Source organism: Mesoplodon mirus (assembly GCF_964341445.2).
Source record: "Mesoplodon mirus genome assembly, chromosome: 14".
Taxonomy (NCBI): Eukaryota; Metazoa; Chordata; class Mammalia; order Artiodactyla; family Ziphiidae; genus Mesoplodon; species Mesoplodon mirus.
This window is the reverse complement of record NC_138990.1, coordinates 25589222-25604745: the sequence shown is the minus strand read 5'-3', so window position 1 is coordinate 25604745 and position 15524 is coordinate 25589222. Positions and strand designations below refer to the sequence as shown.

The window sequence follows — 15524 nt, the reverse complement described above, 5'->3', positions numbered from 1 at the left end:
ACAGTGTTTTTTCCATTAATGTTTATTTTCATATTTGAAAAATAATGTTACTTTAACATGAATTAGTTATATGTAAAGTTTAAAAATAATCTCCCACCCATAATCCCACTCCCCAAAAATAACCACCCTGAACATTTTAGTGAATTTCCATTACCCTTTTTTTTAAGGCATATACATAAGTGTTTTGGGATTATTTTTCTGTGATCATTGCTTGAAGAAAAACAAAGTCAGTTTAAATCATTGGTACTAATGAAATATTAGGGTAATAAAATTATGTAAGATTATTCTGTCCATTTGTCTAACACGTGGCATAAAAATATTAGCTTCTGAAAATTAGTAAATTGGGGCTCTGTTTGAGGTCGGTGTCAGAAGGGCATATGTCCCAGTCTGGAGGGGGGTGTATTCCAGGAGGGAGGGATGTGTATCCCAGATCAAGTGAAGGCAACATTTCAATAAGGACATTTTCAACTGTGTCAGATTTTCTAGAAGCGTTGAGTATTTTGAAGGAAAAGGATACCATTTATTAAAATGCATGTTGTTGGTGACCTGGCATGAGACATTTTGAAAAATAAAGGTAAAAGATTGGTTGGAACAAGGTTATTTTATTTAGCAAACTCTAAACTCTAGAAAAATATCACTATTAAGTGAAAAGGGAATGAAAAGAGGAAAGTAGAGAGGGAGTCATAGCTTCATAGGTGTCAGGTTTATCCCAGTGTGCCTGAGTGTGTGTGAACATATGTGCATGTATGTATAGTTACGTGTGTGCATATATGGTCACGTATGTGTGTGCACATGTCGTGTGTGTGTGCGTGCCCACATGCACACATGTTGGGTGTAAGAATGTCTGATCCTTCCTTGAGGGGATAGGATGAAGGGAGACTAGAGTCTCCGGAGGGTGAGCGGGCTGAGATCCAGCACCCAGGCAGGTCGGCCTTTGATGGGAGGAACACACAGAATCCACTGGAAGTTAAAGCACCACACTCTCTGCCCAGCAGGGCAGCTGCTCCTGTGGGCCTGAGTCAACGCCTCCCCTACCGGGCGATGCTTTGGTAGAAGAACTTCAGTGTTTTAAGTTACAACTACCTTGTCCTTCTGTGGGGTGTCCCATGATTTAAAAAATTAAGCGTCTGCAACTTCCATACACTTTGAAAACAGCTTCTCATAGAATTTGTGATGAAATAATTTAAGGTTTGGTGTGAAAAGTAGAAATAACAATGGAGAAAAGTATGCCTCAGTCTAAGTGACATAGAGTCTAGACATTATTCTCTGACTCACTTGTGTGCACGTTTTCCGGTGATGTGTGACCTCGCATTTCCTAGTTCCCGATGTCAGTAGGAACGGGGACCCATTTGTAGCCACGTCCATCGTTGAAGCAATCGCGACGGTGGACAGAGCCATAAACTCCACGCGGACGCACTTATTTGACAGGTATTTGCAGAGGCGGGCGGGGCTTCAGAGGGTGATTCTCCTACACAGTTTTCACCTGTTTGATGGGAATAAAACACTGTTTTAATTTGAAAATCATAAACAGTGTTGGTGTTCACTTTGCTGGGGGTTAAGATAACAGAAAGATACTCCTTTCCAAGTAGAAACTGAACTATGATTCACAAATAGAACATTTAAAAACAATTTTGACTCATTATTTTGGCTTGTTACTCAGTGATTTGGCAAAAACAAACTATTTCATAAGCCCTTTGTGCATTTGTTCATCCTGGCAATTCCAAAGTGTTCTTTCTGCATTTGAACTGAAATAGTATATTGGTGGTTTTTTCTATTGACGTAATTAATTATTTGTTTTTAGTGTCTTTTGGTTTTGTTCGTTTGTTTTGTTGCCTTCCGCTTGGGATGAGTAAGGTACGATATGTTGTGTCTGTAGAAACGTAGCCACAGAAATATTTAAGAGCAATAATTCCCCTTTGGGCGCGAGTGACCTTTGTTCTCAGTCATCTGTTCCGTTCTTCCCTTTTCTTCCCAAACACCCGCTAGCCGACCCCGCTCCCCGAATGACCTGCTGGCCTTGTTCCGGTACCCACGGGACCCCTACACTGTGGAGCAGGCCCGGGCCGGGGAGATATTCGAGCGGGCGCTGCAGCTGATTCAGGAGCACGTGCAGCACGGCCTGATGGTGGACCTGAACGGAACGAGTCAGTACCCGGGCGGGGTCCACACCCCGCAGATCCCTTCCCCGTGACGATGTCCAGCCGGTCGGGCCCGGGGTCTGTGATGATCGCGGTCACGTGCGGTTGCCTTGAGCTGGGACAGGCCTGTGGCTCCCCAGGTCTGATGGGAGACCCGGTGGTGACCTGACATGTGCTCAGCACGGGTGGTCGTGCTGTCCTGGCCCCCGGGCTCTGACCATTGGGGTCTCTGGACAAAGGAGAGCCCCTCGGAGGCCGTGGGTCCAGGTTGGGGCTGTTAGAGAGGACGCTGATGGAGCCCCAGCAGGTGCTGCGCAGACGGTGAGGGTGAAGTCACCCCCTCCTCTGTCCGCTGCGGCAGGGGGGCAGGGGGCCCGCCCGTGAGCCTCTGCAGGGCCAGAGGGGGATTAGCGCCCAGAGGGTGTTTAGGAGGAAGCGTTTTCCTTGCTGGCTCTTCAGCCGTTCAGGACTTTCTCAGGGCAGCTGTGACAGAGCAGGCGTGCCAGCCTCGCCCTTCTCTCTGGGGAAGCGGGAGATGCCAGGCTCTCGGGTCTGAGCCCGACGCCAGATGGCGACGGCAGCCCAGTGCCCTGTCCCTGCAAAGCTCCTCTCTTGTGCAGGCCTCCAGCGCTTGTGTGTCTGACTGCTTCTCCCCAGCCTGGGAAATTTCACCTCCGGTTCTTTACTGCTTCTGTATGTGGGTGCTTAGGACACTGTCCTCTGCAGAGGGGAGCTGCCACCTGTCTTCTTTAAACGTACATGGGAGTCCGTCCCAAAGGGAGAAGCGAGATGCGTGGTGACCACCCCGCAGCCGTGTGGGGAGCGTAGGGAGCGCGGGCCCTGCGTGTGGAGCCCCAGGCGCCCGGTCTGGGAGAGCTTGGAGTGGGAGTTGGTGTGCCAGGTCCTTCCCAGCCTTTCCTGCTGGAGCTTCCTCACCTCCCTGCTTGTTCTCTCCTGGGTCCCGGCACTGCTGCTCGGTCCGGCAGGCCCAGCTGGCAGGGCCCGCAGGACAGCACTCGTGCCTGCCTGGTGCCCGGGCTGCTGAGGCATGTCTCCACCTTCTGTCCAGGTTACCACTACAACGACCTCGTGTCCCCGCAGTACCTGAGCCTGATCGCCAACCTGTCGGGCTGCACGGCCCACAGGCGTGTCAACAACTGCTCAGACATGTGCTTTCACCAGAAGTACCGGACACACGACGGCACCTGCAACAACCTGCAGCACCCGATGTGGGGCGCCTCGCTGACCGCCTTCGAGCGCCTGCTCAAGGCCGTGTACGAGAACGGCTTCAACACGCCCCGTGGTATCGACCCGGGCCGGCACTACCACGGGCACCCACTGCCCATGCCCCGCCTGGTGTCCACGGCCCTCATCGGCACCGAGGCCATCACCCCAGACGAGCAGTTCACCCACATGCTCATGCAGTGGGGCCAGTTCCTGGACCACGACCTGGACTCCACGGTGGTGGCCCTGAGCCAGGCCCGCTTCTCCGACGGGCAGCACTGCAGCTCCACGTGCAGCAGTGACCCGCCCTGCTTCTCGGTGGCCATCCCCCCCGATGACCCGCGGGCACGCAGCGGGGCGCGCTGCATGTTCTTCGTGCGCTCCAGCCCCGTGTGCGGCAGCGGCATGACGTCGCTGCTCATGAACTCCGTGTACCCCCGCGAGCAGATCAACCAGCTCACCTCTTACATTGACGCCTCCAACGTCTACGGCAGCTCCGAGCACGAGGCCCGCGCCATCCGCGACCTGGCCAGCCAGCGGGGCCTGCTGCGCCAGGGCATCGTGCAGCGCTCGGGCAAGCCGCTGCTGCCTTTCGCGGCCGGGCCGCCCACCGAGTGCATGCGCGACGAGAACGAGAGCCCCATCCCCTGCTTCCTGGCGGGCGACCACCGCGCCAACGAGCAGCTCGGCCTGACCAGCATGCACACGCTGTGGTTCCGCGAGCACAACCGCGTGGCCGCCGAGCTGCTGGCGCTGAACCCGCACTGGGACGGCGACACCGTCTACCACGAGGCCCGCAAGGTGGTCGGGGCGCAGGTGCAGCACATCACCTACCGGCACTGGCTGCCCAAGGTGCTGGGTGAGGCGGGCATGAAGATGCTGGGCGAGTACCGTGGCTATGATCCGGGCGCCAACGCCGGCATCTCCAACGCCTTCGCCACGGCCGCCTTCCGGTTCGGGCACACGCTGGTCAACCCACTGCTGCAGCGGCTGGATGAGAACTTCCAGCCCGTGGCGCACGGCCACGTGCCGCTGCACAAGGCCTTCTTCTCCCCGTTCCGCATCGTGAACGAGGGCGGCATCGACCCGCTGCTCCGCGGCCTGTTTGGCGTGCCGGGCAAGATGCGCGTGCCGTCCCAGCTGCTCAACACGGAGCTCACAGAGCGGCTCTTCTCCATGGCGCACACGGTAGCGCTGGACCTGGCCGCCATCAACATCCAGCGCGGCCGCGACCACGGCATCCCGCCCTACCATGACTACCGCGTCTACTGCAACCTGTCGGCCGCCCACACCTTCGAGGACCTGAAGAACGAGATCAAGAGCCCCGAGATCCGGGAGAAGCTGCAACGGTGGGTGTTGGGGGGGTGCAGCCCAAGGGGTTTGTGGTCCCTGGATTTGAGTGTCTGTCTGTGCAGCCTCGGGGACAGGGGGCATGCGGAGATGGGGAGGGGTCAGGTTGAGGCTTGACTTCAGAGATGAGGGCCCTGTCCGGCGGGCCTGATGGGAGGGGTGTGGAGGGATGAGATCGTCGGGCAGGACGGGACTAGCCCGCCTGCGCTTCGGGGAAGAGACCCCGCTACAGCCTCGGGATCCTGAGCGCCAGCCCTTGGCGCCACAGGACGGGCAGGCCCCCAGCTGTGGGGCTTTGTCCGGAGTCCTCTCCCTAAGCCCGCTGTCCCCCAGACCCTGGCCCATCGCCACGTCCCCTGCACCCCCATCGGTCACAGGCAGCAGCCTCCCCGCTCCTGGGAGAGGGCTCGCTGGGCCGGGGGCATGGAATTGGAGGACGCCCAGTGCGCGGGGTAGGGCCCCTGGGGACCCCAGGGAAGCCCCTCCTCCGTGGGCCCACAGAGGCCAAGGCCGGCCCTGTCAAGCCACGAGGGGCCGGGGTCTGGCGGGACGGGGCTTCCTGCCTGTAGCAGCTGCCTCCTCCCCAGAATCTCTGCGTCCAGATCGCTGATTAGACAGGGTCCTCACGACGCACCCGCCCCCGCCCCTCTCGTGTCCAGTCTGCCCTGGCTCCTTAAGTCCTGTTTTTCTCGCTAATTGTTCCAGTCTCTCTGGGGGGGTCTTTAGTGGAAATAACCACTCACTAGAGTTTTCCCACAAGGGTCCCCTGTAGCCCACTGGTCACTGTGCACTTACAGTATGTTCTTGCCCATTTGAAAGAACGGTTTTAAAAAGGAAAAGTACTTTTCTGTAAAGGCTCACTTGGGTCATTTTCTGGACTCTCCTGCTCACTAGGAGGTAAACTGCTGATGCTTCAGTCACCCGCTTAACCCCGCGGTTCAGGCATGTTCTCTTTAGGGTCTGGCCTGTGCCTTCCGGAGAAAATGACTTTTACTCGTAGTTTATCGCAAGTTGTGAATAAGTGCACGTCATGCTCTACAGTTTAAGATGATCCGGTGTTCGTTTACATAACAGTGTCAGGTTGCCCGGTACATAAACGCACGCTCCCCCGGTACAGAGACCTTCGTGGCACGGGCTGCTCAGCTAGGGTGTGTGGACTGTCTGTATTCTTTATGCTTGAATATCCTCCACTGTTCTTGTCCAGAGTGACGAGATCACTTTCCCAGTGTTTCTTTCCTTTGCCCAGCGTCTGTCAAGCCGTCTGCTCTCCAGCTCAGCGCTGCTGGGGGCTGGGGGCCCTGGACCTCGAGTTCCAGGGGCCCTGGGGAGGCAGTCAACATGACCCACCCCCAGGAGAGTCACGCGTTTACTCTCTTCTGCGTCAGGCCTGACTCACCGAGTGGGGATGAGACAGGTGCCCAGGCAGAGTGACGACACGGGACAGTGGGTCCCAGCTGTGGGCCAGTGAAGCTGTCAGGGAAGAGAGGCTTTTAGACGGGGCTTAAGGGACCGTGTGCTCGCACCTGTGTTAGTGGCATCCGATCAGATCTGTCCATTTCTGGGTGCACAGCGAGGGGGGAGTGTGGCCTGTGCTGGGGGGCTGTGAGCAGGAGGGTGCCCTGCCTCGGTCTGGGGTCTGTGGGGCCCACCTGTGTGGCCAATCACCCGGGGGTCGGGGGCAGACGGAAGGGGCCCTGCCCAGGAACGGGGTGTCTCCTTTGGGAAAAGCCCCTGCAGGCGGAGAACCAAACTCGCAAGGCTCTTCCTGACTGTGTTTCCATCTGAACTAAAGTTCAGTGTGAACATCCTCGAACTTGGATAAAGTTCAGTGTGAACGTCCTTGAACTTGGGAGAGTGAGGATGGCGTGCCCTCGGACTGAACGCCCTTCCGGCAGCTTCGCGCTCACCCTGCTCCTGAGATGGGGGGTGCTGAGGACGGCCCAGCACAGCCCTGTCCGCAGTCAGCACCCCTAATCCAAGCAGGTGGAAAAGGCGTCTCAATTACAGGACGCACTTAAAAGGTCCAGTGGAGCTTTGTATGGCAGCTGAAACTAAGCCATTATCATCTTCTGAGGGTGTCAGGAGAGATTAGATAAGAATGATGTTATAGAAGTTGTCAGCTCTTTGCTTGTAAGCATTTATTTCTAAGGAATTGGAAGAATTGGATGAAAAAGTTTGTTCTTGAACATTCAAACCTTGCTGTCTTAGTCTTTTGTGCGATTTCTACTTAGTAAGTAGTTTCTTCATAGCAAGTATGTTTTCAAAATATGGTAGAATCCCAGTATTGTTTTGAAAATGTGTCTTTAGCTGTATGTAGCTTATTCTTTTTATGTATCTATGACAAAAACACTGGAAGGGTTTACATTAAGATGTCAAGTTGTCTCTAAACAGTCAGGAAATTTCCTTCCTTGTGTTTTCTTGGCTTCTCTAAGCTTTATGTAATAAATATATCTGTATGTGTTTTTTATCATGCGTATATAAACGGGAAATAGGAACATATCTTTAAAACATAATGGATAGATGCTTTAAAAAGATAAGTGGATTTTACTCAGTGAAGATCTGAATAACGTCAAATAATGATAAAGAAGACGTGAGGGTTTTATTTTCCCCTGGTTGCTGGGCTCTTCACCACGTACAGCTTTGCTCAGTGAATTTAAGGCTCCGCTTGGTCTCATAGGTTATACGGCTCCCCGCTGAACATCGACCTGTTTCCCGCCCTCATGGTGGAGGACCTGGTCCCCGGCAGCCGTCTGGGGCCTACCTTGATGTGTCTGCTGAGCACGCAGTTCAAGCGCTTACGGGACGGGGACAGGTAAATGCACATGCACCTGCCGCCAGGTAATTCAGTAGGTGGCCATGTGCCGGGCAGTGTTTCTGGAAAGTGGCCTGTGCTGGTCCATCAGAGGAGCTGGCCCCTGCTGGTTTTAGTGCAGGTTTCTTGGTCTTTGTTTTTTGAGTGGCTCACAGTAACGTTTGAGTCCATTTTTAAGGGATAACCTAATTGAACCACTTACGTCTCATCGCTGGTGCAACTGAGTGTGAGGAATATTTTAACCAGCCCCCTGGGGCTTTTGCGCTTCATGTTTTCCCTGAGCTTGCTCTCGTTCTGGGGAACGCAGGTTGTGGTATGAGAACCCGGGGGTCTTCACCCCCTCCCAGCTCACGCAGATCAAGCAGACGTCGCTGGCCCGGATCGTGTGCGACAATTCAGACAACATCACGCGTGTGCAGAGGGACGTGTTCCGAGTGGCCGAGTTCCCACACGGGTACAGCAGCTGTGACGAGATCCCCCGGCTGGACCTCCGCGTGTGGCAAGACTGCTGTGAAGGTGGGCGTCCCGGGGCCCTGCCGGTCACCGGGCTCCATCCTCCTTTGGGTGGAAGCTTAATCCCCGCTAACGCACGGGCTGGAATCAGCACAGCAGTGAGAACACAAACGAACCAGGCAGGTCTAGGGGGTTGCTAAATTCTGGAGTATCCCTACTGAGCAGTACTGTGGAACCTAAGAATAATTAAAGTCATGATTCTGAAGAATTTGTAATGCCAAGAGATAGGAGTTAGTAATGAGAACTACGAAGTAGAAGAAACAGACGGCAACACTTTAATGAGGTTATTAGCTCCCAGTTTTTCTTTAAAACCTACCACACGTCTGCATTTGATAGCCTGCCTGTCTGTACCCGCAGATAAAATAGGAACTAGAAACAGATCGAAAAGCTTGCCAGACATCAAATTTAATTTTTAAAAATGTGTGCTATGTGTTCTAAATGTCCAGAAGAGCTTGTGTAAGCAGAGAAATGTGCTATAAAACACCTTCTCAGGACGTGGAGAGGGACAGGCGGCTGCGCAGTGGCCTCACCCAGGCACCTGGGAGCCCGGGAAGGTGGCAATGCCAGTCCTGCCGCCGCGGCTGCTTCTGGATGCGCCGTCCAGGCGGCTCCTACGCGGCATTCCTGAGCCGGGTCGTCGCTAACCTCGACGGCACGTTCTCATTGGAACATAATTTTGGTTTTATTCAAACTGTGATCAGAGACCCAGGGAACATTGCAACGGGGGGAACATTGAGGACCCATTCTGGGTAACCCCGCTCTTGTGGTGAGGAAGTGGGGACCCGAGCCTGGGGCAACAGCACGGGCCACACAGCCCCTGCGGGTGAGGTGGGCAAGGAGGGCCCAGAGCCCGGCCCCCGGCCCTCAGCCTTCGGCCGGCGATGCCCGTGGACACCAGGTGCAGAAACCAGAGTTTTCTTTTCCACCTCATTATTTCCGCAGGAATAGCCCTGGCCAGGTTCTCGCTAGTAATTAATTTTAATGAGCTGTTATTTTCATTAGTAAGTATTGAAATCTGGGTTGATGCACGTTGTGTGTGTGTGTGTGAGTGAGTGTTTCTGATGTGATTCTGTGTCTGTAGCTTCTCTCTGTGCATATGTATGGTGTATGTAACTAATACATGGAATACGTAACGTGTTAAGTATAGATATAATGAATATGATTTGCAACGTTATAGGAGAATTCACATAAAAATTAAAATTTTGCTCACTACATGCCCAAGTTTCCAAAGCATTAATTTCTCATTTTTATAGCTGTTGGGAACTTGTTTTGTTTTTTTCACTTTTTAAAAAAAAATATTCTGACTAGTATATTAAGGTCACAACAGGTTTCTACACATATGGCAGAGAATTTGGTTCTTGTGTTTGCAGACAGTTGTTCTCTTTGAAAATCATTGGGAAAAGCCAGTCCTACTTTTCAGATACAGAAACTTCATTTTCTGATAACTTTACCAGATAGATTCCCTGTAGCTGCTTAGAAAGGAACAGGACAGGTTTTCTGGTTTTTGGCTCCAAAACCCCGAAGTCCTCTGAGAGCCTGAATCTTGGATCCAGGCCTTGTCCTCTGTGTCACAGCCCAGAGCCTTTTCCTGCTTCAGCTGGACGGTCAGAGATTTAGGCACTTGATGCAATTTCTGACATCCTTTCTTCTGGATTCTTTTCCTCTTAAAAATAGCAGGCATAGCCCTCAGCTGACAAAACTTAAAGAATGTTTTATAAGCTTTATCTGTTTTTATTTTAGTCCAAAAGCCATATCTAAAAAGTGGCAGAAAGAAAAGAGTTATGGTTTGTCAGAACCAAATGTCGGTAGCTGTTATCAACACCTCAGTGTTTATAAAAGACTCACTTAACCCAAACTTTCTTAAGCTTCATCTCTTAATTGTATATTTGTTTAATCCAAGTACAAAACCTGCACACGTGAGAAACCTAAGAAGCTGCTCTTGGGAGGATGCGTGTCTTTTTCTCTTGACCAAAGTTATGAATTTCAGCTTCTCTGTGAGGACTGATGAGTCACGGAGAGGAAGACACACACATGCACACACTTTTGAGATCACTGTAGAAGTTACTGAAATAGTACCAACAACTCCCGTGTGGGCAGGACAGCAGGCGCATGCTCCACCCAGAGGAGGGTGTCGTCAGGGGGGAACACTGGGGGTTGGGGGGCTCCAGGCCGCTCACCTGGGGAGGGGAGGGCAAGGGGAGTGGGGACGTTGCCTCCACCCCTGCCGACCTGAGCGCCCAGTGTGTCCTGCAGGAAGGACAGTGAGACTTGCCGAGCTCTTCTTAATGTCCCCTTCGTGGGAGTCGAGACCCTAACATGTCTGCACTTTGCCCTCAGACTGCAGAACCCGGGGGCAATTCAACGCGTTTTCCTACCACTTCCGAGGCAGGCGGTCCCTTGAATTCAGCTACCGGGAGGACGAGCCAGCCACGGATGCGGGGCCTGGGAAGATGCCAAGGTAAGGCCGGGCCCTGCCAGGACCCTGGACCGTGCACCCTGCCAGCTGGCCCTTGGGTGGGTGGGGGGAGTGCCTCTAGGGCACCCATGCAGTCACTCCACACGCCCCGCCCTCGGCCCCGGGAGCCGCACACCCTTGGCTGTGTCCTGAGTCTCCCTTGCTTCTCCCGAGCAGAGCCGGGACGCCTGGGACGAGGCTCAGTAACACTTCGGCCACCGCCTTTGAGCGCCCACCTGTAGCAGGGACCAGCGACTTCCGGGAGTTTGTCCTGGAGATGCAGAAGACCATCAGGGACCTCAGGAAGCAGGTTGGGCGCTCCCCATCCTCACCTCCCCGGCCTGCCCAGCCCCTCTCCACCCTTGGGCCCGGTGTGTGTTTCTCCCGTGATGGTGACAGGAAGATGCTGCCCACACGCCTCTGGTCCTTGGTCCTGGAGCCTCCAAGGAGGTCACTTCTGTCCCTCGGCCCTTCTCTTTGGCTTGGCTCCAGCTGGGCCACCTTGAGCTGCCCTTGGACTTCCTGGGACCGGGGGACCCTCGGCCATGGGCTGCCCACTGGCGCGTTGGGTGAGGAGCGCGGGTTCCCCCCGAGCACTGGCTGTGAGGGGCTCTGGTTCAGGGCCACGCAGAATTCAAACCTCAAGTCCTGCCCAAAGCCTCCTCTTCGGGGATGACTGTTAAACCTCTGCTCCCAGGGGGGATCAGGAGGTTTTGATGGAGGTCGGGTCCCCTTGGATGCCAGAAGGCCACCGGCACGTCCGTACTCCGGGGCTCTTCCCTGGGGGTCTGCAGGGTTTGCAGACAATGAATGCTCTCCCCTCCGCACCCCGCCCCTGCCATGTCTGTACGGGGGTCTCAGTGTGATGTCACCTAAGTGGGAGTGAAGAGTGAGATCTCAGGTTAACGGGACGCATGCAGATCTCAGAAGTGAGTTAGTGAGAAGGGCTTCTGATGCTGTGGAATCTTCCAGAGACAGGCCTGCGAGTGGGGGATCTGTGGTGCAGGCCACGTCCTGCTTCTGGGGGTCTCAGTCCACGGGCTTGGGAGACGTTTGTATCTTCCGTTCAGCCCCGGGGGGAAGTGCGCTGGCTGCTTTGCATCTGCCCTGTGCTTGCCCTGTAGCTTCTCCTCCCGCCTCGGGGTCTGGGGACAGAGTTGACAGCCTCAGGTGCTAACAGACTCGCCACAGTTGGGGGGGGCGGGGGGAGGGTGGGCCTGGGCGGGCCTACCCCAGCCGGCCTCCTGCTGGGTTCAAGGCCTGGACAAGAAGCCCTTTGCCTGGAGCTGGAGACAGAAAGCCCAAGCAGATCCTAAGCTGACCGCACAGTGTGTCCTAAGGGCCCAGGGTGGGGCTGCACCCTCGGATGAGTGCGGCTGACCCCGACCCCTGAGAGTCGACCCCAGTGAGTCCCCAGGGAGAGGCGGAGAGGCCTGGTCGCTCTGCACAGACGGGTCAGGCTCACCGGAGACGGGGGATGCAGGACAGGGTGGTGAGAGGCTGGCCACCCCACGCCCGGCGGTGCCCGTCCCACACCTCGTTTATCAGTCAGTTGAGACTCGGAAAACCCGAACAATGGGCTAAATAAATGAGGTGGAAGTTTACTCTCCTCTCACGTATCCCAGAGGGAAATGGGCCGGGGCTGCCGGGCCCTCCACGGTGCACAGGCCCCAGGGTTTCCAGCCCCCCTCACCCTGTCAGCGCCTCCCTCCCAGCAAGAGGGTGGTCCCAAGCAGGGGCCGGTGTGCGTCGGGGTCAGCAGCTGGTCACAGCCCAGAGCTCCTTTGTGAAGCTGGTGCAGAATGCTCTCATCACCGGTCCTGTGTCGGCATTCTCTTTGCTTCTTTCTAAGGTTTCTCTTCTCTTCTTTACCGACTACTCACCGTATTTACAGTCCATGCACTTCTGGCCTCAGACACGGTGGAGGTCAGGCTGTTGTCATGGAGCTTTTGGATAAACAGCTACCAGCTGCCTAACGAGTAAATCTGAGGTTCCAGGAAAGTGCTTTAGAATATTCACCTCAGTCCCCGTTCGTCGTGAGCCATCGTTTCAAGTGAGGGAGCAGGTGCGCGGTCCCCAAGCTGCCCGCCGCGTCCCAGTGACCAGCGCTTCTGCTTTGCCGCAGATAAAGAAACTCGAGTCTCGGCTCAGCACCGAGTGCGTGGATGCAGACGGCAGCTCGCGCGCGGACGGTGCCACGTGGAAACGGGATCCCTGCACCGTCTGTGAATGCCGCGTGAGTGTGGATGCCGCGGGGGACCCGGGCAGGCAGCAGGGCCGTCAGGGCGCTCGGCTGTGGGGTCCCCTCCCACGTCCCTTGAGAACTCAGGGCTCTTCCCCCAGGGCCGTTGCTGAAGGTCAACACGGACATCACTGCCCCTGGTCAGCACGGGGCTGTCCACACTGTTCTCGGTCCGGGAGCAAGTGGACCGAGGGGGCAGTGGTGGCTGCGGGGGAGAGGGGCCTGGCCGCTGCCCAGGCTGGGCGGGAGTTTCAGGGCGGGGTTGGGAGCCAGGACGGAAGGACGGCGGGCGGGTCGGTGCAGATGGGGAGGGGACTTCGTCCCCTGGCCCTGGAGGAGCAGGGGTCCATCCGGTGTCCCTGGTGGTTGTCAGGTTTGGGCACAGCCCTGTCCTCCCAGCTCCTCTCTAGCCGGCCCTCCTCCTGGTTGACACCCAGGGACGTGATCCTGGGGTCCCCAGTGGGAGGTCAGAGCTGGGGGTGGGGTGAGATGCAGGGGCCGGGTCCCCAGGACTGACGGGCTCGGGCGCCGTCTCTCCTCCAGGACGGGCAGGTCACCTGCTTCGTGGAGACTTGCCAGCCGGCCGATTGTCCAGCACCCGTGAGGGTCGGCGGGGCCTGCTGTCCTGTCTGCCCGGGAGACTCCGTGGGGAAGAAGCCCTGAGTGCCTCTGAGCCCTGAGCTTCCCCCTCGTCCCCTGGAGAGCGAGGCCGGAACGGGCAGTGCAGGGGACAGGGGACAGCGAGGCTGGGACGTCTCGGGGCCACGGCACGGAGCCGTGTTGGAACTCGCCCAGGGGGCTCAGGCCGGAGTGTTCGCCAACAGACCACGGAGCAGACACGTGTCCTAACTTCATGTTAGATTTCTCAGGTTTTTATTTAATTTTTTCTAAATGAAAAATTGGTGCTACTATTAAATTGCACAATTAAATCATTTAGGCTCCTAAATTGATTTCACCTAATATCACCGTTTCTTCTCAACTGAAAGTTAGTCCCGCTTGGTTCTGGCACCAGGAGCTTGCAGAGTGGAGCCGCCAGAGGAGGGACACGGGATTTGAAAGAAAATCAGTCTCTGGCACACGGAGCAGTGGCTGCGGAGCGTGTTGGGTGACTGGTCTGGGCAGTGAGCACATCCCCCCAGCCCCGGCCCTCGGCAGCTCCCAGGGCATCACCTGGACCCACAGGGCGGATGACCCCGCCGCCTGGAGCAGCAGCCCGTCCTGCGGCTCCCAACTCCTTCACCCGGGATTGGAAGGTTTTTCAACCGCGTTTAGAACAGGTCTGCGTTCACCTGTAACTTGCACGCACGCTGGCTGGTGTGGACCAGCTGTGAAAACCCTCCGCTCCACACCACGGTACCTACTGACGTGCGCGGCCAGCGTTAGCCACGGCCAGCGTTAGCCACGGCCAGCGTTAGCCACGGCCAGCGCACACTCTGTCCCACCAGAGCCCACGGGAGGGCCACAGTGCTCTAGAGTCTTCATCCAGCGGAAGCAGTTCAAATGTTGGGAACTTGCTAACTTCAGGTTGTGTGAGTGCATTGAAGAAAAACAACCAATCCCTATACCTCATTTCTATTTTCACAGCGTGTGATGTTTTATGAAATTTCGCCCATGTTTTAGTTTTAGATACATCAGAAAAATCATTTCCACTCTGCAAAAGTTCTCGTAGGATTCAGTGAAAAGCAACTTCCATACCTCATGGTCTCTGTCTTTTTAACTGACCAAAAACCTCCTGTCTTGTTCCAAATACAAAGTGGTCTGTGTTCTGAGAAACGTGTCCCTGGACATCCTGCTCAGTTCCGCAGACCTGAGTGTCCACAGCGAACCGGGTCCTGTGCTGGGCACGGATACAGCACCCACATGCCCTTCCCACAGGAGACCCTCGAGGACCCCGGCCGTCTCGGTCCGAGGGGCCAAAGCCTGTGGCCCGTGTGGAGCTCATCACAGGGGGCGGTGGTAGGGGGAGGCAGGGCTCCCGCCAGCATCCAGCAGGTAGTGGGCAGTTTGAAAGCCTGGTTTCAGCCCAGCACAGGCCTCCTTCCCGGCCACAGGAGACCCCAGTGCCTGCCCTGCTAACATTCCAGCCCGAGGGCTTGGCAGCAGCTTAAACACGGTCGGCTTGAAGTCTGTCCTCACACATCACTAAGTGATCAGTAAAAACTCCAGTGTTTCATGGGCACGGGACTTCTTTTGAAATAATAACTCACACTGAATAAATAACCAAATCTTGGAACCAATCTCTGTAAGCAGAAAACGGATAACTTTGTCTGAAAGTTGATGGCTCTGTAAGTTGCTCAGGTATAAAATCCCGCCTTCTGGAGTGTTTTGGTGTCTGAAGGTGCCCGGGAGGTTTATCTGTGGTTTCATGCAGAGGGTGGGTTTAGACAGGCAGCCTAGCACGGCGTTGTCTAGCCCGACGGGAGGCTGACTGTGATTCACAGAGAAGTTCTGCGGTTGCAGTTGGAACGTCTGCAGAATTGGCTGTTTGATGAGGTGGTGGGAGGGGCCTGGACACGCCTCCAGCCCCGTGGGGAGCTGCATGTACATATTCCCTGACTTTTCTAACCCTTTGCCAGGAGCAAGTGCCTTTCTTCTGTTCATTGTAATCAGTCCGTCACCAAAGAGACATTTGCACTATGTAACGATGCCTTTCAGTTCCAATAAATGGGCCACATTGTCAAACAGAGAATGGGTGTTCTTTTCATGAGCCGATCCCAGAGGTGGGTCCCCGGGGGAGCCCAGGGTCTCTGCACGGACCACCATTCATAGAAAAATGTGAAAAAGGAAGAA

General features: G+C 55.4%; 1 protein-coding gene across 2 annotated transcripts in view; it reads left to right on the top strand.

The window, feature by feature from the left end:
- Positions 1-13666, top strand: part of PXDN (peroxidasin) — a 64981-nt gene extending 51315 nt beyond the window's left edge. For both annotated transcript variants that reach the window (XM_082641871.1, XM_082641872.1), the window contains 9 exons: positions 1320-1428; positions 1987-2144; positions 3208-4711; positions 7390-7524; positions 7832-8040; positions 10375-10495; positions 10670-10802; positions 12618-12728; positions 13278-13666. In XM_082641871.1, coding sequence (XP_082497997.1) covers positions 1320-1428; positions 1987-2144; positions 3208-4711; positions 7390-7524; positions 7832-8040; positions 10375-10495; positions 10670-10802; positions 12618-12728; positions 13278-13397 — 2600 coding nt within the window. In that variant the 3' untranslated portion in view covers positions 13398-13666. The remainder of the gene's footprint in view (positions 1-1319; positions 1429-1986; positions 2145-3207; positions 4712-7389; positions 7525-7831; positions 8041-10374; positions 10496-10669; positions 10803-12617; positions 12729-13277) is intronic.
- Positions 13667-15524: the final 1858 nt, after the last annotated feature.